The sequence below is a fragment of the Nyctereutes procyonoides genome, unplaced genomic scaffold (genome assembly GCF_905146905.1).
Source record: "Nyctereutes procyonoides isolate TBG_1078 unplaced genomic scaffold, NYPRO_anot_genome, whole genome shotgun sequence".
In the NCBI taxonomy this organism is placed as follows: Eukaryota; Metazoa; Chordata; class Mammalia; order Carnivora; family Canidae; genus Nyctereutes; species Nyctereutes procyonoides.
The window spans coordinates 45,689,943-45,714,756 of NW_026575020.1; the positions used below are offsets into that span (position 1 = coordinate 45,689,943).

A 24,814-nucleotide genomic window follows, 5' to 3' on the forward strand; every position below is an offset into this window, starting at 1 on the left:
TTTTACATTACTAGAAATCAGGGAAGTGGGTTCTTGGAGACCCTTCAAGAAGATAACTTTTGAATACTGTGAAAGTATTATAGAAATATATGTAAGTTTATGTCAACTCATAAATAAGAAACTCTTAAGAAATTTTTAGAGAAAAAAAATACATGATAATTTGAAGAGAAACTAGTGTTTTACGAATATGCAAAAAAAATCAGATGTTTGGAATCACGGAGTATTCAGAATTTCACAGCCAGGTTACAATATCTAAATGCATAGGAAGAGAGAGATTTGAGAGACTGTTTTTTGTAGTATTTTGGAAAAATAACCCAGCATGAACCATTTTCCTCAGCCAGATACAATAGGGACAAAATATGTATCAGTAGGACACTGGGGCTAGATCTGACCATAAGTCATGAAAGGAATTGTAGTTACTTGAGAAGAATGTGCTATTAGAAGACCTGAGTATCATTCCTCTTTCTGGGTGATCTACTACATTCCCATGACTTGAAAATATCTATATGCTGATGTCAAGAGCTCAGAACTCTCTTATGAGCTCCCAATTATTACCAGTAAACTTAGCTGTCTTTTTTTGACAGTTCTGTACAGATACTGTAAAAGACAAGGTATTGAGGAAGAGAAAAAGCAAATTTTGATGCCTATCATAATGTCTTGCATGTTAAAGTTACCCAATAAATACTTAATGTTTTAAATGTTCTGTTTAAATGGAAGAAGCATTTATTCCCTAATAATTTTGTGTGTGGTTTAAAAAAAGATTATTTATTTGAGAGAGTGTGTGCATGTGCAAGAGAAAGAGAGCAAGCAGGGGTAGGATCAGAGGAAGAAGCAGACTCACAACTGGGCTTCGGAAGCCTGACTTGGTTCTGATCCCAGTACCCTGGGATCATGACCTGATCAAAGGCGGATAGTTAATCAGCTGAGCCACTCAGGCACCTCTGGCTATTTCTTTTGGTAGTTATGCCCACATCTTTAGTTAACATGCTTCTGCTGATGTTTCTTGATTGATCAGTTTTAAAACATCTAACGAAACAGTAAGCTTATTTACACCACATTTCCTCCCAACATAATTATGTAACTTTTTTGTTTTATTGGTTATAGCCATAAATGATTTGTTTTTTATTTCTATATTTCTTGTTCCATAGGTATAAGACACTATTTCTTGATTTCCACTTTGTAAGAAGATGTTAGTACCCTTGCCTTACCCCTCCCTCTTTCCACTTCCAAAATTCTGTCATCTGTAATTTATGGTTCAAAGACTGACCCTGTTTACATTCTGCTCCATAATCATAATTAAGTCATTTGTGTTTTATCTCTAGATTAACTTTAGAACTTGAAAATCAATATAAGTGTTATTCTGATTATGTAAATGTTGTTACCTGCGGGGACAAGTAATGTAGAATGACTACATCTTCTTTGCTATATTATTATTTGTTTTTCCTGTGGTTTCTAATCATGTTTCTTTTTTGTACTGCCAATGTTTTTCAAACTCTTCATCATATAAAGTATCAGATCCTTTTTTTCTTTTCACCAGAAACCTTCCTAATGTCTTCCAAACTCTTATACCCAACTGGACTGTCTAGACTTAAAGTTCTCCTATCCTCCTCTGTCTTAGCTTTTTTGTTTTCTTGGTTGAGTATCCCATTTTCTGGATCCCAGATATTTCTCTTTCTTGGTTTATTCACTCTTTTCCTGTACCACTCCTTCAAGCAACTTCTCAAGAAATGACGTGTAGGAATTCAATTTTTTGAGTTCTTATACATCTGAAAATGTTTTGTTTTGTTTTTTAAAGATTTTATTTATCTATTTGACAGAGAGAGAGCGCACAAGCAAGGGGAGCAGCAGGCAGAGGGAGAGGGAGAAGCAGGTTTCCCACAGAGTGGAGAACCTGATGCAGGGCTCAATCCCAGGACCCTGGGAATCACCACCTGAGCAGAAGGCAAACGCTTAAATGACCACCCAGGCGCCCTTGAAAATGTTTTAATTTTGCTGTCACACTTGATGCAAAATGTAGAACCTTTGGAACTATATGGATCTATTTGCACCTTCTGTCACCCTTCATGCTATAGCTGTCATGTCTCACATCTGTGTACATTTTAAATTTCACAGGGGTGTGTAAAACAGTCACATATATTGGAATGAAATTACGAGTAAAAGAACAGTCTTTTACATTTACTCAGATTTTTATCATTTTTAATGCTTCTCATTGTTTTCTGAACACTTATGATTCCATGTGGTATCACTTTTCTTCCCCTAATACCCTTAACATTTTGTAGTATGCATCTGCTATTGACACATTCTCTAAGTTTTCTGTTATCTAAAAATGTCTTATTTAGCTTTCATTCTTTTTTTTTTAAAGATTTTATTTATTTATTCATGAGAGACACACACAGAGAGAGAGGCAGAGACACAGGCAGAGAGAGAAGCAGGCTCCATGCAGGAAGCCTGATGTGGGACTCGATCTCGGGATCTCAGGACCACACCCCGAGCCGAAGGCAAATGTTCAACCCCTGAGCCACCCAGATGTCCCTAGCCTCCATTCTTGATATATATTTTTCACTGGCTATAGACTTCTGTGTTGAGTTTTTTTTTCCCCCTTCTCTCTCTCAGCCCCTTCGGGTAGGGATGTTACTTTATCATCTTTTGGCCTCCATAGTTTCTGATAAGAGGTTAGATATCATTCAGATTGTTGGCCCTTTAATATAATATATTGTTTTTCTCTGGCTGCTTTCAAAATTTTCTCTTTATTTTTTTTTTTAGCAGTTTGACTACAATGAGCCTAGTGTGTTTCTGTTAATATTTATCCTGGATTCCTTGGTAATGAAAATTTATGTCTTCTACAAATTTGAGACATTTAACCAGTATTTCTTGAAATATTTTATCTGCCTCATATTCTCTTCTGAGACTCTAATTACATCTATGTTAGACCTTTGGATATCATCTCACAGATCCTGAACTCTTTTTTGTTTTTGTTTGTTTTGTTTTTTTGTTTTTAGTCCTTGTTCTCTGTGGTCTTCAGATCGGGTAAATTTCATTCTTTTGTCTTCAAGTTCATTGATTCACCTGTCATTTTATATTTTTCAATTTACTATATACTATATACTATTTATGTGTGTATATACATATATATACACACTATATACTGTCATTTAAATTATCATATTTAAATATTTAAGTATGCTGTTAAACTCATCCAGTGACTTTTTATCTTAGGTATTATGGTTTTCAGTTCTAGAATTTGCATTTGATTCTTTTTTACAGTTTCTGTTTCTCTGCTGAGATTTCTTTGCCTTTTTTTTTTTTTTGAGAATATGTATTCCTTTACCTCTCTGAAGATAGTTAAAATGGCTGCTTTAAATGGCTATAGTGTTACAGAGTTATCTCCAACTTTTCTCTTGATGGTGGATCCTATTTTCCTGGTTCTTCATGTGATGAGTAATTTTGTATCCTAAATATTTCATTTTGTAGATATTCTGGATTTTTTCATATTTCCTCAAAGAGCATTACCAGTTTTTTCTTTTAGCAAGCAATTAACTTGGTTTGATTTAATGGAAAACTGTCTTTTGGGCATCAGTTCAGTTCAGTTGTTTTAGACTTAACCTGTCTGCCCCATGCAATGCATGGTTCAGCAATTAGCCAGAGGTTTAAGCAGAGTTTATACACAATTTTTGCTACCTCCTATAGCGCTCTCTCTCACTCGCTCTCTCTTGAAAACCTCTTCCCCATAACTTTTCAGTGACTTACTGCTGCAAGCTTCAGAGGAAAAGAATTGTAGGTTTTGTCTTGGAGTTTTAATGACTCCATGCATGCTGTGGTCTGTTTTTAGCCCAGAAGCCAAAAAAATTAAAATTAAAAAATAAAAAATAGATTAACTCATATCAGCCTGTTCATTTTTTTGTAATTATTAGCTCTCTTCCAGAATCTATTATGTTTAATCTCCACGGCCTTGAGGTAGTTGCTTTTCATATTTTGTTCAGAGTTTTTTTTAAATTTAATTTAATTAATTTATTTATTTTTTATTTTGTTCAGAGTTTAAAGTTAATTTGTGAAAGGGTCCATCTAGTAGAAGCTTATTTGGCTGTAGAGTAACAGAACCACCCTGATAGGATTTTGAGATTTTCATCTTTCATAATATTGAAAATTTCTCAAAAAAATTTTTTTTAAAGATTTTATTTATTTATTCATGAGAGACACAGAGAAGCAGAGACCTAGGCAGAGGGAGAAGCAGGCTCCCTGCAGCAAGCCCGATGTGGGACTCGATCCCAGACTCCAGGATCAAGCCCTGAGCTGAAGGCAGACGTTTAACCACTGAGCTACTCAGGTGTCCCTTTCAAGTTTTTTCTAATTGTAGAAATATTTATGCACTGGGGAACTGACATGTAGGTTTAGGACTCAAATTTATAAAAAATGACCTTAGAGTTCTTTTCCTTACCACTTGTTGTTTCATACTTAAATGTAATTGTTTTCCATACATCCAGTGAGGTACCTTATTAAAATGACAGAAATCATATGGAAAATATATAAACTCTTAAATTTGAGATTTATTTTTTGTCTTCTATTCCTCTTTACTGTATTATTAAGCACCACTGCTTCTGCCTCCATCCAGCTGCCAGAATTTTTTTTCTTCAAATCTTAAAGTAATGTGGTGAATAGAACAACATGTTTTATTAGTTTAAAAACCATGAGTGGGAGGAGACCTATAAAAACTCTAAGAAAAGAAAGACCTCTAAGCTAAGTCAGTGTCTACTTTTGCATATTCATAGACCACCCTCTTACTAATGTACAACCAAGAAGAGTAAAACAAGCAGTTTGTTTCTGTTTCTTTTGTATACTTAAGGAAAGTCCAAATAAAAATTCCTGCTTTTATCTCTAACTCAGATCGTTGCCTGGTAGAACAGTAGTTCTGTTCCTTCAGTTAACCCTCTCTTGCCATGATTAACTTTCCATCTGAGTAAGCAACTCAACTTTCCAGAATATGTTCTTGTCAGGAGTTAGTCATCTTCTTATATCCTTCTCTATTCCTTCTCAGTCAGATATCCCAAGGTTTCTGAGAGATGAAAAGAACTTATCCTGTTACAAAAACTGGGAATTGCTTGGAGATATTCTAAGGTTAGAGGAATGCTGATTCTTTTCCCGTGGTTAGTGGGTTGAAGTGTTCTCTGTTGTGAGTTCTTTATTATAAGAGTAGCAACTGCACATTCCAAAAACAAGCCAAAAAGTTACTGGTCCCTCACAGTTAATCTCTGAAAATGTCTCAATAGTCATTTTTGTTCATGGGACAAAGACTTAATTTGTTTTTAATCTACCCTTGTAGAATTTCATTACAGTCTGGCACAGTGTTTATGTTTATGCAGATCTTAGCAGTTTTCATGCCGCCTATATTGACTGCCTAGGATATTTTCCAGTTTACTGTCCTGAAGTTTTGAAAAAGAAGAAGGTTTTAATTTCATTCCCTAATTTTAACTTTTCTCTTTCTTTGTTAGCCCTAGACCTTTTGGATCTGCCTTAGAGAAATCCATTTGGAGTTGTCAGTAAATGATGGTGAACCATTATTTACATGCTTACTATCCAAGTTTATTTTTCCTCTCAATTATTAAGTATATGTAAAATTATTTTTTTCTAAGGAATGTTATTGTTATTGTACTTAGCATATTTTCAGCCATTATTAAGAGCTGGTGCAAAATGGAAAATAGCATTATATATCATTTTCAAACACTGTTCTGAGATGATTATTCTAGTCCTTGCCTCCAAAGAGCTTATAATCTGGTAGGCTTTGATAATTCACATAAAATAGTAGGGGATAATGGAGTTTATACTTCAAATTTACAATGCCAGAATCCTATATCCAATGTCCTAAAACATATATACATACATTGATTGATTGATTGATTGATTTAATATAAGCTCCACACATAGCATGGAACCCAATGCAGGGCTTGAACTCATGACCCTAAGATCAAGACCTAAGCTGAAATCAAGACTTGAGCTGAAATCAGAGTCAGATACTTAACTGCCTGAACTACCCTGGTTCCCCCCTATAACATACATTTAAATAATGGTTTTAAAGCATTCAGAAAGAAACTAACCACCGGCTTATTCATATGATAAACACCTCTTCTCCAACTTACTGTACCTTTCCCTGTCATACATACAAGAGGAACTGTACTAGTACTCTTGGCAGAATACATGTTCCACTAAAGAGAGTAACTTCATCTATTAAATAACAGCTATCCTTTTGGGTACAGGGAGATAGGAGACAGAATTCAGGCAAGAAGTGTGAGTAAATTGCTTCTTGCAGTCTGATGTCATAAATCATCCCCTCCAGATGCCAAACACTCTGATCAGCACCTTGAAATTTACTTTGTACATCTCCATGTCCCTCCATTACCTATCACATTATCATCACCACCATCATCATATACTAATAACCACAACATCTAGTAGTGAGCACATTCAGTGTGCTAGGCATTATGCAATTGCTTTACAAAATCTTTACAATATCCTTGAGAGGTAAGTGGCATATTATTATGATAACATAGGCCGCTTAGTTTAGAGATATACAAAGCATCTGTTGTGTGCACTATGGTTGATCCATGAGTCTAAGATCCACATTTTAGTTCCTGTTCTGGGATAGCTCAGCCTGTGGCCTTGAGGAGCACATTATACTTCAGCTTCCTATTTCTAAAGGATAACAAATTTTAATATCTTTTTTAGTCTTATCTACATTATTTTTTTTTAATTTTTTTTAATTTTTCTTTATTTATGATAGTCACACAGAGAGAGAGAGAGAGAGAGGCAGAGACACAGGCAGAGGGAGAAGCAGGCTCCATGCACCAGGAGCCCGACGTGGGATCGATCCCGGGTCTCCAGGATCGCGCTCTGGGCCAAAGGCAGGCGCTAAACCGCTGCGCCACCCAGGGATCCCTCTACATTATTTTTTAAATGCGGCCCTCATTACAATTCTGAGAGATTGTGGCCCACATTTTAAAGATGCAGAATCCAAGCTTGGAAAAGTTGTATAATTTGTTGAAGACCACGTAACACAGGCAATGTGATGCAAGTCTCACTTGAAAGCCCTTTCTTTTAATCAGTGTGTTCTTTATCCTACAGTTTCTTTCCCCCTGCTTTCTCATAGGTGTAGATTAGAAGATAGGTATTATAGATGTAATATTTCTGTCTTAAAGGTGCTAAAGATACATATTTTTTTCCTCTAATTTGGGGAGAAATGGTAGCACATTCATGAATTTTTAGAACATTTACAAGTACATCTAACCTCATATCCACATGTCTGCTCTATCTTATGACATAAATTACATCTATGAATATGTTACATTTTTAGTTGCATTTTTCATTTTGAGGAGATGAGAGTCATTTAATAAGGAAAAAACTGGCTAATATTCAGGTTCATATTAATAGTGCACTGTTTTCAGGCATCACATGATCTCCCTTTATGTCAAATGTTACTCAGTGATTTCACTTGCCACTTTTAGGGTCTGAGTATTAAATAAAGAAGTCTGGGCACTGAAGTGGGGTTTTTAGTTGGTTGAGCATCCAGCTCTTGATTTTGGCTCGGGTCATGATCTCAGGATCCTACGATGGAGCCCTGTATCAGGCTCCCTGCTCAGTGGGGAATCTGCTTGAGATGCTCTTTCCCCCTCCCAATACCCCTCCACCCACTCACATGCTTTCTCATGCTCTCTCTCTCTAAAGTAAATAAATAAGTTTTTTTTAAAAAATCAAAAGGAAAAGTCATTAGTTATTTTTATCTGCTTTGGGTTGGCATTAATATTTTATATAAAATAAAATATCCAAAAATTTGAAATTTGGAACTCTCTTTTATATTATCAAAAACCTGGTGCTTCTTCAGATGTATGGAAATGAAATCCAGTTGACTTTTGAGTATTGTGTTGGCATATTTAAAAGGCCTTTGTATCTGCAAAGATATTAAAATAGGTAACTGAAATTTACACTGCCTTATTTTATCTCCTATACCCTAACTTTTGCCATACACTAATAAAGAGGTAACATTTACAACAATGAGTTATAAGCTATAATAATTTGCCTTTTTCTTTGTAATAACATGTATGGGTAAACAAAGATTTAAATCCCAATTTCTTCTTGTATTGAGAATTTCTATTTAGTTTATTCAAAATTATATTAAGTAACGTTTTGTAGGAATGTCCTAAAAGTTGTTGCAGTCATTTTTGGAGTAACTGTTTCTTTGGAGCACCATGTTGTTTCCATATGCTGTGTGATCTATCTATATATCAATGTGTCTAGTATATCCTTTTGTAACAGCACATCATATTTGCATGAAAACAGATTAGGTAGGAGGGTCAGACTTACTCTTGACTTACCTTGAATACAGCTTAGAATCACCTATTTTCCTAGGCCTTAAGCACTAAATGAAGGACAAATACATCACTTATGCCTCCAAAAATACATGGATAAACAGAAATAGATCATTGAACAAATAATAGTATTTGCTCTATACCCCACACTATTACAAATATTGCTACAACATTATATAAGACAGGCGAAGGTTCTGCCTTTTGTTAGCCACATTGTGAATGGTAAACATCTGGAAAATACAAATTTTAAAATAGCAGTGAGATACTTCTTCCCAATATGATGGAGTAACCAGTACTGGACTTGCCCTCCCACTAGAAAAAAACTGTTTTCAGACATTAGACAGTTAACAGCATGGTAATGTGATCCCTGAGAGAGAGGATAGTGGAGAAAACTAGGTGAACTCTGGCTTTTTGCCCAAAGGTTTTCCCTGATGATGGAGAACTCAAAGAAGGAATAGTCTTACTAAACTGAGGAAACAGATCAGAAGTTGGGGCAGCCAAAGCAGCTGAAATTTACAGAGTACTGAAGAATAGGAAGCTAGCAGGAACAGAACTACAGAATTCTGCAGAGGGGTCCTTTTGAATCTTTAACTTAATATAAGTTGCATATAGATGAGGTAAGACCCCATGGCACTGGAGAACAAATAAATACCAGGGAGCTGTAAATGAATCAGTTCCTAGAGTTCCCATAGGAATAGGAGATTTTTTTTCATTCTGAGCAGCTAGAATGTAGAGATCTTGTTAAAAACCTGGAGCATTCAGTAGAGAGCCAAGAAAGGACACACTTTGGTTACAAGGCTAACCTAGCCTTAGAGCAAAAAGTTACTCCAGACCTGCCCAAACAAAGCTGTAAGAAAAAGGCTCTAAAGGATCAGACTGATCCACCAGTGATTTATATGCCTTGGGTCAGAAAGCAGCTGCTTATTAGCCTTCCTGTTGAAAGTTAAGACTAAAAAGGCTATTGACTTCCTTTGTTAGTGCATCCTTCAGATATCCCTGAGTGGACACAGCCAAAGTGTCTTCTAATTTTTTCCTAACTCAACTATATTCTCCGCATATTTTGTTGGATTTTTTAAATTATTATTCATAAAAGACACAGAGAGGCAGGGACTTAGGCAGAGGGAGAAGCAGCAGCAGCAGGCCCCCACCGTACTCCAGGATCACACCCTGGGCTGAAGACAATTGCTCATCCACTGAGCCAGCCGGGCATCCCTGTTGGATATTTTTTATGGAAAACAATCCAGTCATTAAAGTTAGAAATTAAATGATTATAGTCTGATTATAATGATGATTTATATAGCATTTGTTTTATGAAAGTCTGAGTCTCTCAGATAATTTATATTATGATTAACATTTATAATATCCAATGAATGCTTTTTAAAATTCACTTTTAAAATAATTTGCTTATTGGAGCTCTTATATGTAATGCTTGTCTTTTCTTTGCTTTTTCTACTTCATACTGTTCATTTAGCAAATAATTATTACCTAGCTACCATATGCCATACAGTATTCTAGGCACTATAATCTAAAGCATTATATTTGAATGAAAACAATGTATACATTTAGGCTAATTTTTGATGATTAAGTTCAGCCCATTTAAAAGAAAGAGGGCTAAATTTATATAGAATTTGCTGCTTTGTTTTTTAGTTCTGTGTCTTTCTTTTGTGAATTATCAAGCTATTATGTAGAATATAACAAAGAATACTATGTGTTCACCAAGTTTTATTCCCTTTCCTCCTTGGGACATAAGTAAACCATATATCCCAGCCTTTCATGCAGATAAGTGTGTCATGTGACTGAATTTTTAACAAATGAATAGAAATAATGTATACAAATTTCAACTAAGCTATAAAAACTTCACATATGCAGTTTTTCCCCTTCTCCCCCCGATCTTTAACTTGATGTGGGGAACCCGCAAGAGAACTCTAAGGCTTAGGATAAGGAGCTAATTACTGAACCCCCGGATTGACTTGAGAACTCTATTCTGTTGTGTTAAGCCACTGAGATTTTAGGGTTGTTTCATTTCTCAGCCTACCCTAGTACAGGGAGGAAACATGATTGTAATGTAACTGTGGTGGTGTGTCTATGGGAGGGGACATACATCAGTGAGTTGAGAGACTGGCCTTTCTCACCCAGTCTGTTGTGTACACCAGTTTGCTAAGATGAAAACACTGCTGACTTCTTTTTGGTTCTGGTACTGGCTCTTGTTCTCCTTGAGCCTTTGGAAGGGCTGCTTTAATCTACTCCCATATCATCTCTTGATCTCCCTGTCAATCTGTGTCCTTTCTTTCATTTCCCTAAAATCAAATACTTCCTTCTCTTCTCTTTCTTATCTACCTTTCCTTTTCTCTTTCTTAGAAATCAGCGGCAAATTTGTTTAAAGGTTTTTCTTTCAGTGCCACGTTTACTGAGTGACCATGATGAGACACCCTTTACATATTTTTAAGTATGGTAGCACAATTTAGAAACTGAGTGTTAGAACACACTAATCACCCATCACATCTAAGAACGACCTCATGATTTACTTGCGATTTAATGGAGTAACTAAAGCTTTTCTGTATCAGACTTGTTTAAGGATGCCACGGTACCCTACATGTGATTTCTTCAAAGTTATGTATTATATATATAACTGGTTTACTCTGTGTTTCCTCTTTCTCCACTTTTTTTTTTTTTTTTTGAGTTCGGGTTTTTATTGAATATGTTACAGAAAAGGTTTAGTCAAAAAGACCAAAGCTCATGTCATCATCATACTCCTCAGATTCTTCTTTCTTTGCTTCTACTTTTCATCTCCTCAGCTGGGGCAGCAGTGGTGGAGGGGACAGGACCTCCTCTTGGTGCAGGTGGGGCTCCCAGTGTTGATATTGGCGAGGGACTTTGTAAATTAACCTGGCCAGAAAGGTTTGACATTTACACTGGCTGCTTTAATGAAGGCATTGAACTTAATTGTCATCGCTGACTGACAACTTTTGTCTTGCAAGATGAGGGCCACATAGATGCAAGTGAACTCCAAGGTGGAGGCCATGGTGTGGGCAGATGATGGGTGGGTGCTGCTGGACACAGTGCGAGTTGCCCAGTGAAGTGAGGGCCTCACCCCAGCTCATCCCAGCTTCTTCAGAAGGAGGGAGCACCTTAGTGGCAGCTAAGGAGAGCCTTTTTCCCCCTCTTTTGACCTCTGACTGTGCCATCAGTGACTCTTATAAATATATAAAAAATGGATTGGCTCTCCTGAAGAGATGGCAAAAAAAAAAAAAAATGTTAAGAGGAGACTGCCCTGTTTAATCAAAAGACTAGATTGCCCAAATGTCCTTAAGTCTATTTATATGAGAAGTCGTTTCTTAGCTTAATTTATTTTCACTACTTAACCTGTTATTTCCTGAGTCTTTTACTATCTTTATTGCCTCACCAATATCTCAGTTATGACTAGACTAGATGGTTATTATCTGAGTATTTCATCAGCTCTATCCCTTCACATGGATACCAGTTTAAATGCAATTGCCTAAAGGCTCAGTAGTGGCTTAGGGATTGGGCATCTGCCTTTGGCTCAGGGCATGATCTCGGGGTCCTGGGATCGAGTCCTGCATCAGGCTCCCTAAAGGGAGCCTGCTTCTCCTTCTCCCTCTGCCTATGTCTCTGCCTCTCTCCTTGTGTCTCTCATGAATAAATAAATAAAATCTTTAGGAAAAAAATAAAATAAATGCAGTTGCCTAAATATTTTGCTACCATCTGAACACAGAATGGACAGAAAATAGAAAATTAAGTTACTCAAATTGAGAAACAGTTTAGTACAGTGCATGTTTCTCAGATTTCCTTGATTGGCATAGTTCCTTCATGATTTTTGCCATACCTACTTATAACCATACTTTTAAAACCTAATATTGTCTTTGAACTTCATGTTTTTATTTAAATAAGTTTACTTTAAAAGGTTGTATAGGGACACCTGGGTGGCTCAGTGGTTGAGCGTCTGCCTTTGGCTCAGAGCATTGATCCCTGGTCCAGGATCAAGTCCCACATTGGACTCCTTGCAGGGAGCTTGCTTCTCCCTCTGTCTCTCTCTGTCTCTCCTTCTCTCTCTGTGTGTCTCTCATGAATAAATAAAATATTTTTTTAAAAAAGAAATTGTATATTCTAGTTAAACTGGAGAGTCACTATCAGACACTGTAACTGTATGGTTATCCAGAACTTTGGTTCTTGCTAAATACTTTACTTTCAAATGGCACTGATATTAAAATTTTTCCCTTTTTTTTTTATTTTTTTCCCCTTCTTTGTTAAAAAGGAGAATTAACTAATATTAGCACATTAAAATTTTCTTCTGGACCTATTCAAAAGGATGGAAACATAATTGAAAAAGGAATAACATTGTAGCCATTTCATTAGAATAATCTAGACGATGCTGTCATAACAATGGCCTTATAAATCTCAGTGGTTTAACATAACCAAGGTCTATTTCTAGTTTACCCTGGGCAATTCTTCAGGACAGCTGTTCTTGATAGAGTAACACAGCAATTCAGGTTGCTTCAATCTTATATCTGTATCATCTCAACATGAGACTTTACTGACTTGTGTCATAGGACGAGACAGACTATAAAACCATGCAGGGCTGATGTCACCGTTCTCATTTCATAAGCCAGAACCAGTCACATAGTCCTTCCTAAACTTCACAGGAGCTGGCAATTGTAGTCATCCTTGTGCACAGAAAGGAAAGGAGACTGTGATGTTGGTAGGCACTAGTACAGCCCACCATGCTGTATAATTCAGTGCTATTTACTGCCAATTTTATAGATCATTTAAAATCATTTCTTGCTATAATGAGTTCCATACCTTGAAGAACAATATTGTTGATGAAACAATATAATATTCTAAATCAAAAGACCTGGGTATGGTTTTATAATGTACCACTTAAATGCTGTGATCTTGGGTAAGAGATCTTGTGATTCTGTTTTCCCATCTGCAACAAAGTTAATGTCTTGTATTTCTCATAGAAAAATTATGAAATATAATTAAAAGCATAAAATAAACTTACACAAACGTTAACGGGACACCTGGTTGTGGCCCAGTTGGTTAAGCGTTTCTTGATTTTGGCTCAGGTCATGATCTCATGGTGGTGAGATCAAGCCGTGTTGGCTCTACACTCAGAGCAGAGTCAGTTTGAGATTCTCCCTCTCCGTTTGCCCCCCACCCCCCGCCGTTCATGTCCATTCTCTTTCTCTCTCTCAAAAAAAAAAAATGTTAGCTGTTATTTTATTGGTTGTAGCATAGCTTTTTTGAAAGTAAGATACCTGTTTTTAGAGCTATGTACCTAGCATTAGAATTTGGCTCTAGCAAGAAGTTAGTTTCACTAACAAAAGAGACTATGCAAGTCCCAAACAGAATTACCTGTTCCCATTGATTTTTCTAAAACAAAGCTTAAGTGTATTTTTCTACAATTGAAATCCTCTTTCATAAAAATTCTCTTATACTTCGTTTTGTTTTGAATTACCAAATAAGAGCAGAGCAAACTTAGTTTCTTTCTTTTTTTTTTTTAATTTTATTTATGATAGTCACAGAGAGAGAGAGGCAGAGACACAGGCAGAGGGAGAAGCAGGCTCCATGCACCGGGAGCCCGACGTGGGACTCGATCCTGGGTCTCCAGGATCGCGCCCTGGGCCAAAGGCAGGCGCCAAACCGCTGCGCCACCCAGGGATCCCCAACTTACAGTTTCTTATAAAGCTCTTTAAGAAAACAATCATAGGGATCCCTGGGTGGCTCAGCAGTTTAGGGCCTGCTTTCGGCCCAGGGTGTGATCCTGGAGTTCCCTGGTCGAGTTCCGCATTGGGCTCCCTGCATTGAGCCTGCTTCTCCCTCTGCCTATGTCTTTGACTCTCTCTCTCTCTCTCTCTCTCTCTCTGTCTCTCATCAATAAATAAATAAAATCTTTAAAAAAAGAAAACAATCATCAATAAATGTTAACGTTAGAAAACTCAGTTTTTAAACTTTTTGCTTTGATAAAATTTAAAACAATGTATTTACTAATTTTTAAAACAGTAATACTTAAATGATAAAACTAAGAATAAATTCATAAATCAAATGAATATTATATATTTCTTATATACTGTATAAAATCTAGTCATGTACCCAAAGTAATGTTTTTCTAGGTCACTTTCTCCTGTCCTACCTTCTTCCCTAATTTTCTGATAGAGTTTATAAAGGAATTCTATTTCTTCTTTAAATAATTGGTATAGTTCAGTAGTGATGCCACTTGGGACATGACTTTTCTTTATTGGAAGATGTTAATTCAGTTTCCTTACGTGTTATATATCTATTCAGATTTTCTATTTTTTAATGTTTTTTTAATGAGTCAGTTTTGATCATTTGTGTCTTTCCAGGAATTTATTATTTTCTGTTTTATTGCTTTCTGCTCTAATCTTTATTATTTCCTTTTTCTCCTTGATTTTAATTTTAGTTTGCTCTTTTTCAACTTTTTAAAAACACGAGCTATTTCTCTAGTAGCTTTATTTTTTTAAAAGATTTTATTTATTCTTGAGAGACACAGAGAGAGAGAGAGAGAGCAGAGGGAGAAGCAGGCTGTATGCAGGGAGCCTGATGTGGGACTCGATATCGGGTCTCCAGGATCATGCCCTGGGTCGAAGAAAGGCGCCAAACAGCTGACCCACCCAGGGATCCCTCTCTAGTACCTTTTTAACTGTTATAAACATAAAACTCTTCTTTGAAACTTTTTTTTTAAAAGGTAAATTTAAAAAGACCTAGTAATTCTCTCCGAACTAGCTTTTTAAAAAAATATTTATTTATTTATTCATGAGAGACACAGACTGAGAGAGAGAGAGAGAGAGTCAGTGACACAGGCAGAGGGAGAAGCAGGCTCCCCTGAGGGAGCCCGATATGGGACTCGATCCCGGATACCAGGATCACAACCTGAGCTGAAAGCAAGTGTCCAACCACTGAGCCACCCAGGCATCCCTTTCCAAACTAGCTTTTTGAAATAACTTTGTAATTTTGATTTTAATATAAAATTAATGAACATTTATTAAACTTTGTGCTGAGTTGGAAGGCATTCTGAAATATATTTTTCTCTTCTTTAAACCCAGTAGCCCCTGTTTTATACCTCTTTTGGCACTTAGCTTTCTCTACTGTATATCATAGCTATTCTTTTTTTTTTTTTAGATTTTATTTATTTATTCATGATAGTCATACACACAGAGAGAGAGAGGCAGAGACATAGGCAGAGGGAGAAGCAGGCTCCATATAGGGAGCCCGACATGGGATTCGATCCCGGGTCGCCAGGATCACACCCTGGGCCAAAGGCAGGCGCTAAACCGCTGCGCCACCCAGGGATCCCTATCATAGCTATTCTTACTCTGCCTTTTCTCCATAATTGAGTTCCTTCTGGCCAGAGACTGTTCTAATGATGTTTGAATCCCCTGAAGCATTTAGCCTCTGCACATGGTAGGTAAAACACAGTAACATTTTACTGGATTGAATGGAAGAGCTCTCTGGTACATTTTATGGTTGGTTTACAAATAGTTGTATTCAGTTTTCCAACAAAACAATTCTCATTTTATTTTTTTGTTGAAGATTTTTATTTATTTGAGAAAGTACAAGAAAGAGTGAGCATGAGCTGGAGGGGTGTGGGGCAGAGGAAAAGAGAGAAGCAGGCTCCCCACTCAGTAGAAAGCCCAATGCAGGGCTCGATCCCAGGACCCTGGCATGACCTGAGCTGAAAGCAGATGCTTAATCTACTGAGCCACCCAGTTGCCCAACAATTCTCATTTTAAAAGTATCACTCTTAATATGTGAAAATTTCATTAAGCATTGAATTTGCATTTTGAGTAAATGATGTATCTTAATACTGCCAAATGGTTATGATAATCCTTAAAATGTATCCTGATGGCTGTTTATTTTCTAATAAATGTTTAGGAGCTAAAATATTATGAATATTCATAAAAGATTCTCCCTATGAAAACTCTGTCAAAAACTTTTTAAAATATAGTTTTCTCTTTCCACATAAAATTTCCATTTTTCTCCAACTTTTATTTTTAATATTTTTTTTACATTTTTTTAAATTGGAGTTCAATTTGCCAACATATAGCATAACACCCAGTGCTCATCCCATCAAGTGCCCCCCTCAGTGTTCGTCACCCAGTTACCCCCACCCCCCACCCACCTCCCTTTCCACCACCCCTAGTTCGTTTCCCAGAGTTAGGAGTCTCTCGTGTTCTGTCTCCCTTTCTGATATTTCCCACTCATTTTTTTCTCCTTTCCCCTTTATTCCCTTTCACTATTTTTTATATTCCCCAAGTGAATGAGAACATATAATGTTTGTCCTTCTCCAATTGACTTATTTCACTCAGCATAATACCCTCCAGTTCCATCCACGTCGAAGCAAATGGTAGGTATTTGTTGTTTCTAATGGCTGAGTAATATTCCATTGTATACATAGACCACATCTTCTTTATCCATTCATCTTTCGATGGACACTTGTTTAATAGTTCTCCAGTTCATATCTTTTTCTCCTATATTTTCCTCTTAAGAGTTTTAGAATTTTAGTTCTTACATTTAGGTCTTTGATCTTGTGTTAATTTCTATATATGGTGTAAGATGTGGATCCAGCTTCATCCATTTGCCTGTGAATATCCAGTTTCCCCAAGACCATTTATTGAAAAGATTGTCCTTTGCCCATAAAATGGTCTTGGTATCTTTGTAAAATCATTCGCGTATTGGATTTATTTCTGAAATCTCTGTTCAGTTGGTCTATATGTCTGTCTTTATGACAGTGTACTATATATACTGTTTTGATTACTTTATAAGAAGCTTTATAGTAAGTTTTGAAATCATGAAGTATAAGACCTCCAACTTTGTTCTTTTTAAGATTGGTTTGGTTATTCAGGGTTTCTTGAGATTCTTTATGAATTTTAGGATCGATTTTTCTATTTCTGCAAAAAATGTCATTGGGATTTTTATTAGGATTGCATTGAATCTATAGATCGCTCTGGCAAGTATTGCCGTTTTGGCAATATTAAATAGTCTTCAAATCCATGAACAAGGGATGTCTTTCCATTTATTTGTGTCTTTAATTTCAGCAACAGTTTATAGTTTTTCAGTGTTTAAGTCTTTAACCTCCTTGATTAAGTTTATTCCTAAGTACTCTTTTTTTATTGCTACTTTAAATTGAATTGTTTTCTTAATTTCATCTGGGATTGCTCATCATTAGTGTATTTTGTGTATAGATTTTATATCTTGCAATTTTGCTCAGTTTGTTCTAACAGTTTTATTGCAGAATCTTTACTTCATTTAAGGTTTTCTCCATTTAAGGAATGTCATCCGTGAACAGAGATGATTTTATTTACTCCATTCTGACTTGGATGCCTTATATTCCTCATTCTCACCTATAGCTAAAATCTGTTTGCTCTGCTTTCACATTTGGCAATTAATTTGTGTTAGATTAATCTTGCTGAATATGTTTTTTATTACAAAACCGACTTTATGAAAAGAATTTCTTAGTACTTTATGATGTTCTCATCCTAAATATATCCTTCAATTCCCATTTTCCTTATCTTTGCTTTGGTTTGGTCTGCCTCTGTACCTATCTCCCATAAATATCTGAGTCCTGTGCCAGCTCCATCCTAAAAATTCCCATTTGCTGGATAAGTTTATCAAAGACAAATACCTTAGTAGTTATTTAAAATCCTTATTTTAGGGATCCCTGGGTAGCTCAGCGGTTTAGCAGCTGCCTTCAGCCCAGGGCGTGGTCCTGAAGTCCTGGAATTGAGGCCTGCATTGGGCTCCCTGCATGGAGCCTGCTTCACCCTCTGCCTGTGTCTCTGCATCTTCTCTGTCTCTCTCATGAATAAATAAATAAAATAATAAAAAAATTAAGTTCAAATAACTGATAGAAAACACAAGAGAAATGTTCTCAGCTAAGAAGAAGTGGAAGAGATGGAATCTCACTTAAGCTTTCTCTTAATTCTTGTGTTATCCAGCCCCTTGCTACCCTACTACCATATTATATCACAGTAAAATATCTAGTTTGGTTTTATGATCCTCCTACCCATCTCATTTCAACCACTTTTTAAAAAACTGATAAACCCTTTTGACACAGAATTCTTTTACCTAGCTGAATCATCTTATGTAACATTTTTTTTTGACAATGAAGCAAATTAAAATTCTAGTCTTGAGAGCAAAATATTGTGTCCTATATTCCAAAGTGACCTTTTATGTTCTTCACCAAGCAGTATTAACACTATAGGACAACCTGTCATACCTGTGATTGCACCCTCTGTGTTTGGACTTATAGACAGCACTAGTTTTCTATGATTTGGGTAAGAGCAACATTATAATCTACCTTTAAAAATAACTTAAAGTAATTATTAGACATTTACAGTATCTCATAAATGAGGGTAGAGATGAGGTAGGAAAAAAGAATCAAATGTCCACTATGGGCTGTAAAGATAACCTCTTGGAATTCCTGAGAAGGGAAACACAAGTCTGCATGGCATTGAGTTTACAGAATCCCTGGGATCCTGATTTATCCCCTTGACTCCCATCTCATAATTCTTATACTTTCCTCATACCACCCCCTCAGTTTCTCCTGCCATCCTTCAGTTTCTTCCTTATATCTCTACCCTGAGTTGCTGATTTCTGTCTACTAGCCTACTATTTTCATTATAAAAATTGTTAAGATTTTTAGATATATGGAATCCCTTTAACAGGGACCAGTGCTGTCTTTGTCAGAACTCAGCAGGTGAATAGTTACTCTGCTGCCATGATAAAATAAAATAATAAAATTCTAGTAAAGGGCTTAATAGCTTTAAGAATTAAATTATAATCATTTCTTCTATACAAAGCAATACTGGATAAATAAAATGTTTCATTATTTTTGAATTGGTTGGTGAGATTATAATGAAAGAGACACTAATATTGGTTATTAGTAACCTGCAGATCTGCATATAAATCACTCGAGATCTTTGTGACAGTGACTTTTAAAAATAGGCTCAATTATTACAGTTTTAGCAGAGGTGAGAGTTCTGCTATTCTAAAGCTTACTTTTGGCAGAGAACCATACTGTTAACACCCTTAGCTCTTGTTGCTATGGTGAAAGTAACAGGATTTATTTTGTTTTTTAACATACCACTTAAAATATATATGCATATTTTAAGATTTATAATGTGATTTAGTTGCTTGTAGGTTTTGAGTATCAGCACATTTCAAAAGTACTTCTGTATTTTTTAACAAGAATGAATGGATTTCATGACATGGAATATTACTAATCCATAGACCTCCTGATTATATGTGTAATTAAATCACGTCTCTCTACCTTTAGCATCCAATGTCACAGTGACATGGCCTAGATAACATCTTAGTCCAAAAGCAGTTTGACTTTTTACTTTATAAGCTGAACAGTCAGGTGATTGATTTACTTTTAAGCTAGGTAGATTAATCCTAGTTATGGTATTTATCACAATTGAGTGTCATAACAGTTATTTCTGGATTTAAAAAAAAAAGTTTTGATTACAATTGTTATAAACAGAATTTTAAAACCTAGCTCTATACTTTCCTCAGCACCTTTATTTAATGGCAAAGAAAAAATAGCTCTTTGCTTTCTAAAGAGAGAAAGTAGCTAAAGGTAATAAACAATTGCAACTTAGGCTCATAGTTTTGAATATTAGATTTTAGCTGTTCCAGTTTGCAGTGACTTTTTAACAAGACCCATCTTCTCTATGAAGAATGCAGTTAATTTTTTTTCTGGCACAAAAAAAAAATAGGGTAACCTGATCTGAGTCTGACAGAGTGTGTCGTTCATTTAAGTGCTTCCATCTGTTGCCTGCTGTTCCCCTTACTCATGACCCCTCTGTGTTTCTCTCTTTCCCTTCTCTTTCCCTGTTTCCCTTTTTCTTTCTTCCTTCCTTTTTGTTTTCTTCTCTCTCTCTCTCTCTCTCTTTCTCTCTTTCTCTCTCTCCTTTTTCCCTCTCCCTCTCTCTGTCTCTTCTTTTGTTCTTAGCCCCTCTGAGGAAGGCAAAGTTTGTTGAGAGCCCACGAATTCCAGAATCCGAGCTTGGCTCACCAACCCTCGCTTCAGCTCAGAAACTGGATGTGGATGCATACTGCCCTGGTAAGCATGCATGCAAAGTGTCTGCTTTGACAGAGGGAGGTTTGGATCAGGCCCATCCGGCAGAGCAGTGTTTTGCATGTATACTATTCATAAAAACATACTGTAACTCCTTTTGCAACTGATTGCATATTTTCCTTATTAGAAGATAGTTTTTATTAAACATCCTTTTTACTACTGATACAATCAAGAGTAAGTATTGAAAACCATTTCAAGGATAATTCTCAAAAGAACTAAAATAATTTTGGTAGATAAATAGTTTCCAGAATGATTTTTGTGATTTGAGATCCTTGAAGAAATATTGCTTTGGCCGTGTACAAACAAAAATATTAAAAATATGAATAAAAATGTTCATTCAACACTCGTCCCTTATACACGACCTACTTTTTTGAATGCCTATTGGATTTCTGGACAGTTACAGAAAATAGTTGTGATGTTGGAAACATTAAACTTAAATTAGAAAAGAAACCTTATAGGTTCCCAATTTGGACTCCTGGACATTCAGTTTTAGAAATACCTCTTCTCATGAATGGCCTATGAGCACATGTGGGAGTTCACGAAAACTCTTCTCTTGTGGGAGCCAAGCTGAGACAGAGTCATTATCAATGCTTAGATTCTTGCAAACTGAGATGAGTTGCCTGGCAACATCCTTTACACTCACTCTACAGTGAGTCTATAGAGCTGTGTCAGAAATGTTCAAAGATCTAGTTGAGTATACAGATCAGAGCTTTAGTAGAGGGCCTTAGAAGACTTGGTTTTAGGTCTTTTGTTTATTCCTGCTCATTAAAATTGATGGTAAACCACAGAGTGAAACCACTACATATTTACCACATTAGGGATCAGCAGAAAAAAATGATTTTTAGTTCTAGGGAAAGTATCAATAACTCCAATCTGAAATGTCAGGGTAATATAGTTCTGAAGGCAAATAAGACATGTTTATATATATATTAAAAAAAAGATAATAGGCGAAAATCTGAACCAAACCTAATCAGAGCCATTGTATGGATCAGTTTTAAATATTGAAATATCTTGGGGATTTTACTTTCAGGATGCAGAATCCTAGTTTTCATCCACTGTTGGAGATGACTTTTTTAAAATCAATCACAGTTATGTATTAGGAGCCAGCTTTTCTGTTTCTGAAAGGAAGAAAATAGCTCTTTAAATGGCATGATAGCACATGGTTAGAAGAATCCTTTTCATGTTTTGAGGTACTGTCACACTTCTTGGTAAAGGGAATAATGTGCTTTGCATTTCTTCATGCAAATTTTAATATAATAACGTAAAACAAATAAATGCACTAATTCCCTATTCCTGTGTAGAGTTTTGGAAGAGAAGCTCTGTCAGAGGCCTTTTCTTTTTCAGATTTGCAAGTCAGAATGATTGTCAGGGAGACTAATCTTTCACTTCCTGATTGTCCATCTGACATCTTTAATGTAATCTAGCTGTTATTGTCAAAGAAGCAAGGTAGCTGCTGTTTGTTGGAATGCCAGTGCTGAATCCCTGTCCTTTTAAAAATTATCCATGTATTTTCCACCAATATGAATCTTTGCTGAATTGGAATTGAACCAAACTAAACCTCAGTTGAAATTTTCAGAAAGCCAGGAAGAAACTAAAACATGTTGCCAGAATGTTAATTGCCATACTCCTCAGTCTCTCCTTTTCTTATCTGAACAGTTTTAATGCACGGAAACTTCTTAGTGTTTTACTCTTTTATAATAAAGTTATTAAACTCTCCGAAAATAAGTTTCTATTGAAATAAGATTAGTGACCTGAAGGTTGAAGCTGTTATCTTCTACATAGTACCAAAACTTAACGACAAACAGATAAATTCAGTGTACTCACAAAGCAAACAAATAATCCATTTCTTTTGAATTTCTCTTACGTAGGATATGCTAACAGAATAGTGATTATATTTTATTGTATACTTATATATAGTAATTCAGTTAAAGCTGTTTTCTCTTCTTGTCCACTTGCTGTATTCATTATCACATACTAATTTAGGAAAATAGTATATTTCACAGAGACAACAGTCATAAACCAAAGGTTCAAACAGTGACTTTCAGATTTTCACATGCTTCAGAATTACTAGGAAGACCTATTTAAATGCAGATTGCTGGGCCCACCCTCAGAATTTCTGGTTCAGTAAACCTGGGTTGGGTTGAGAATTTGCTTTTCAGGTGATTCTGAAGTTGCTGGTTGATGTTCCACACTTTGAGGGACAGCTGGGTTACAGGACTGCTGCAGGCTGCTTACGGGCAGTCCAGTGAACAATGCTGAATTAGTAGGGTTCATTCTGCTATTGACTTCTGAGAGTGTTGTTTCTGTATTATCTAAACTTTAACCTTTTGATATCTATATTTTAGGTTGGAAGAGTAAAACTTTTGTTCTAAGAAATGGCCATGTCTTTTTTTTGGTTTGTCCTTTTGTACCTGGTATCTGTTACCTGTGTCTAGTTTTCAAGATTATCCTACATATAAAAGGAAATTGTGGATCAAACCAGACCAGATCATTGATATTTGGTCTGCAAAGTCTAGTGAAAGGTACACTGAGGTATAGCTGTGGATCAGAATTTGTCTAATAAATTAAGGGATTCAGTCTTCAGAGCTTTGGATTATTTTTTTTTCTTTTAAGATTTTATGTATTTATTTGAGATAGAGAACAAGAGCAGAGGGGAAGGGCAGAAGGTAAAGGAGAAGTAGCCTCTTCACTGAGCAGGGAGCCCAGTGAGCAGAAGGCAGATGCTTAACCCACTGAGCCATCTAGGCACCCCTAGCCTTAGATTCAAAATACCTAACTTACATTTTACTATTCCTCGAATCAAATTTGTTGTATGCAGAAAATGTGAGAAAAACACAAGTAAACAGTATGTTTTGGTTCTGTACTTAAAATCATGGGACATGATTGATCATGTTACATAACTGACCTACCAGAGCAATTGTTAAGTGAATTGTGTTTGATAATTGTCTTATGGTGGAGAAATTAAGACAGAAAATTTAAGTGATATGTATAGGATCACAAACAATTTATTATTGAACTCTTGAAGTGGACACAATGTAGTCCAGAGATAGATTGCCTATAATTCTGGTACTGTTTAAATTCTATAAACACCCCCTTAAACTATCCTTAAATTAAAAAGCAGAAAATTCAGTTTTTAAGTATGAGACTGGACTATAATCCATTTTTAGGGTAACCAACTGATAACCCGTGATTTCAATAAAAGCAGTTCCCAAGGTAAGAGAATAGATTCATCCTATACTCTTAACTTTCCTGCTTATGGCATTATTTATTAGCTGTGTGGCTTTAGGCAAGTCATTTAACCTTTCAGTTTTCTCATCTATAAAAATGGTAATAATAATCTTAAATCCGACTAATAAATGTAAAGCTCTTACAAGAAGCTTGATTCATAGTAAATGCTTATAAATAAATGTTAGCTTATTTTGTTATTATAGTGATAATCCTGAAGTATACTGCAGGGTTTTAAAGTGTTTTCTAAATAATGGGGCAGGAGGAGAGATGTAAAGGTTTAGGGTCATTTTCAATTATTTTTAATTATTATTTATTTATTTTAGACAGGAAGGGGATAGGGGAGGGGTAGATGGAGAGAGGGAGAATCTTAAGCAGGCTCCACGCCCAGCCATGAGCCCAACTCTTGGCTCAATCTCACAACACTGAGATCATGAGCTGAGTCAAAATCAAGATTCAGGTGTTTAACCGACTGAGCCACACAAGTGCCCTAGGATCATTTTTAGTTAAATGTATCTTAATTACGTTTCAGTTCTGATTTCCCCCCTATGATCCTAAACATGTGATATAATATCTCTGTGCCTCAGTTTCCTGTCACAGCAACATGACATATACTATGATGTTATTTCTATAATTTAACATACTAAATATGTATTTGTATATATATATGAACATATATATATATTCATAGGGAAAACATTGGTTTCCTAAAGAGAGAGATAATTGGGATTGGTTGGGAAGTCAGGAGAGAATGGGATTGGTGAGAGAATGGTCATGTTACCAGTGGTTGTAGCTGGTTGGTGGGATTACAGGTGGTTTTAATTTTCTTTCTTGGGCCGCATATATCAGTAAATGAGAGCTCAAATTCTGGAGTTAGATCTGGATTTAATTTTTGACATCCACTAGCTATATCTGTGTGTTAACTTTCATAACCTTAAATTCCTTGTAAACTGATAAAAACAAGTCTTTAATGATAGGTTTATTTCTTAGGGTTGTTAAGATCAAGTAGAATAACACATATGCCAAATGCTTATTACTTCAGGCAAAATAATAAGAACACCTTTCCTGTTGTTAATTCATCATCATCATTACACTTTGTTCATTTTCTAAAGTTTCT

General features: G+C 35.8%; 1 protein-coding gene across 5 annotated transcripts in view; it reads left to right on the forward strand.

Moving 5' to 3' along the window:
* TANC2 (tetratricopeptide repeat, ankyrin repeat and coiled-coil containing 2) overlaps window positions 1–24,814 on the forward strand; it is a 366,267-nt gene that overhangs the window by 171,818 nt on the left and 169,635 nt on the right. For 3 of the 5 annotated variants that reach the window (XM_055321616.1, XM_055321584.1, XM_055321591.1), the window contains exon 5: window positions 20,347–20,457. The exons of the other annotated variants lie outside the window; for them this stretch is intronic. In XM_055321616.1, the coding sequence (XP_055177591.1) occupies window positions 20,347–20,457 (111 nt within the window). The remainder of the gene's footprint in view (window positions 1–20,346; window positions 20,458–24,814) is intronic. 5 annotated transcript variants of the gene reach the window in all.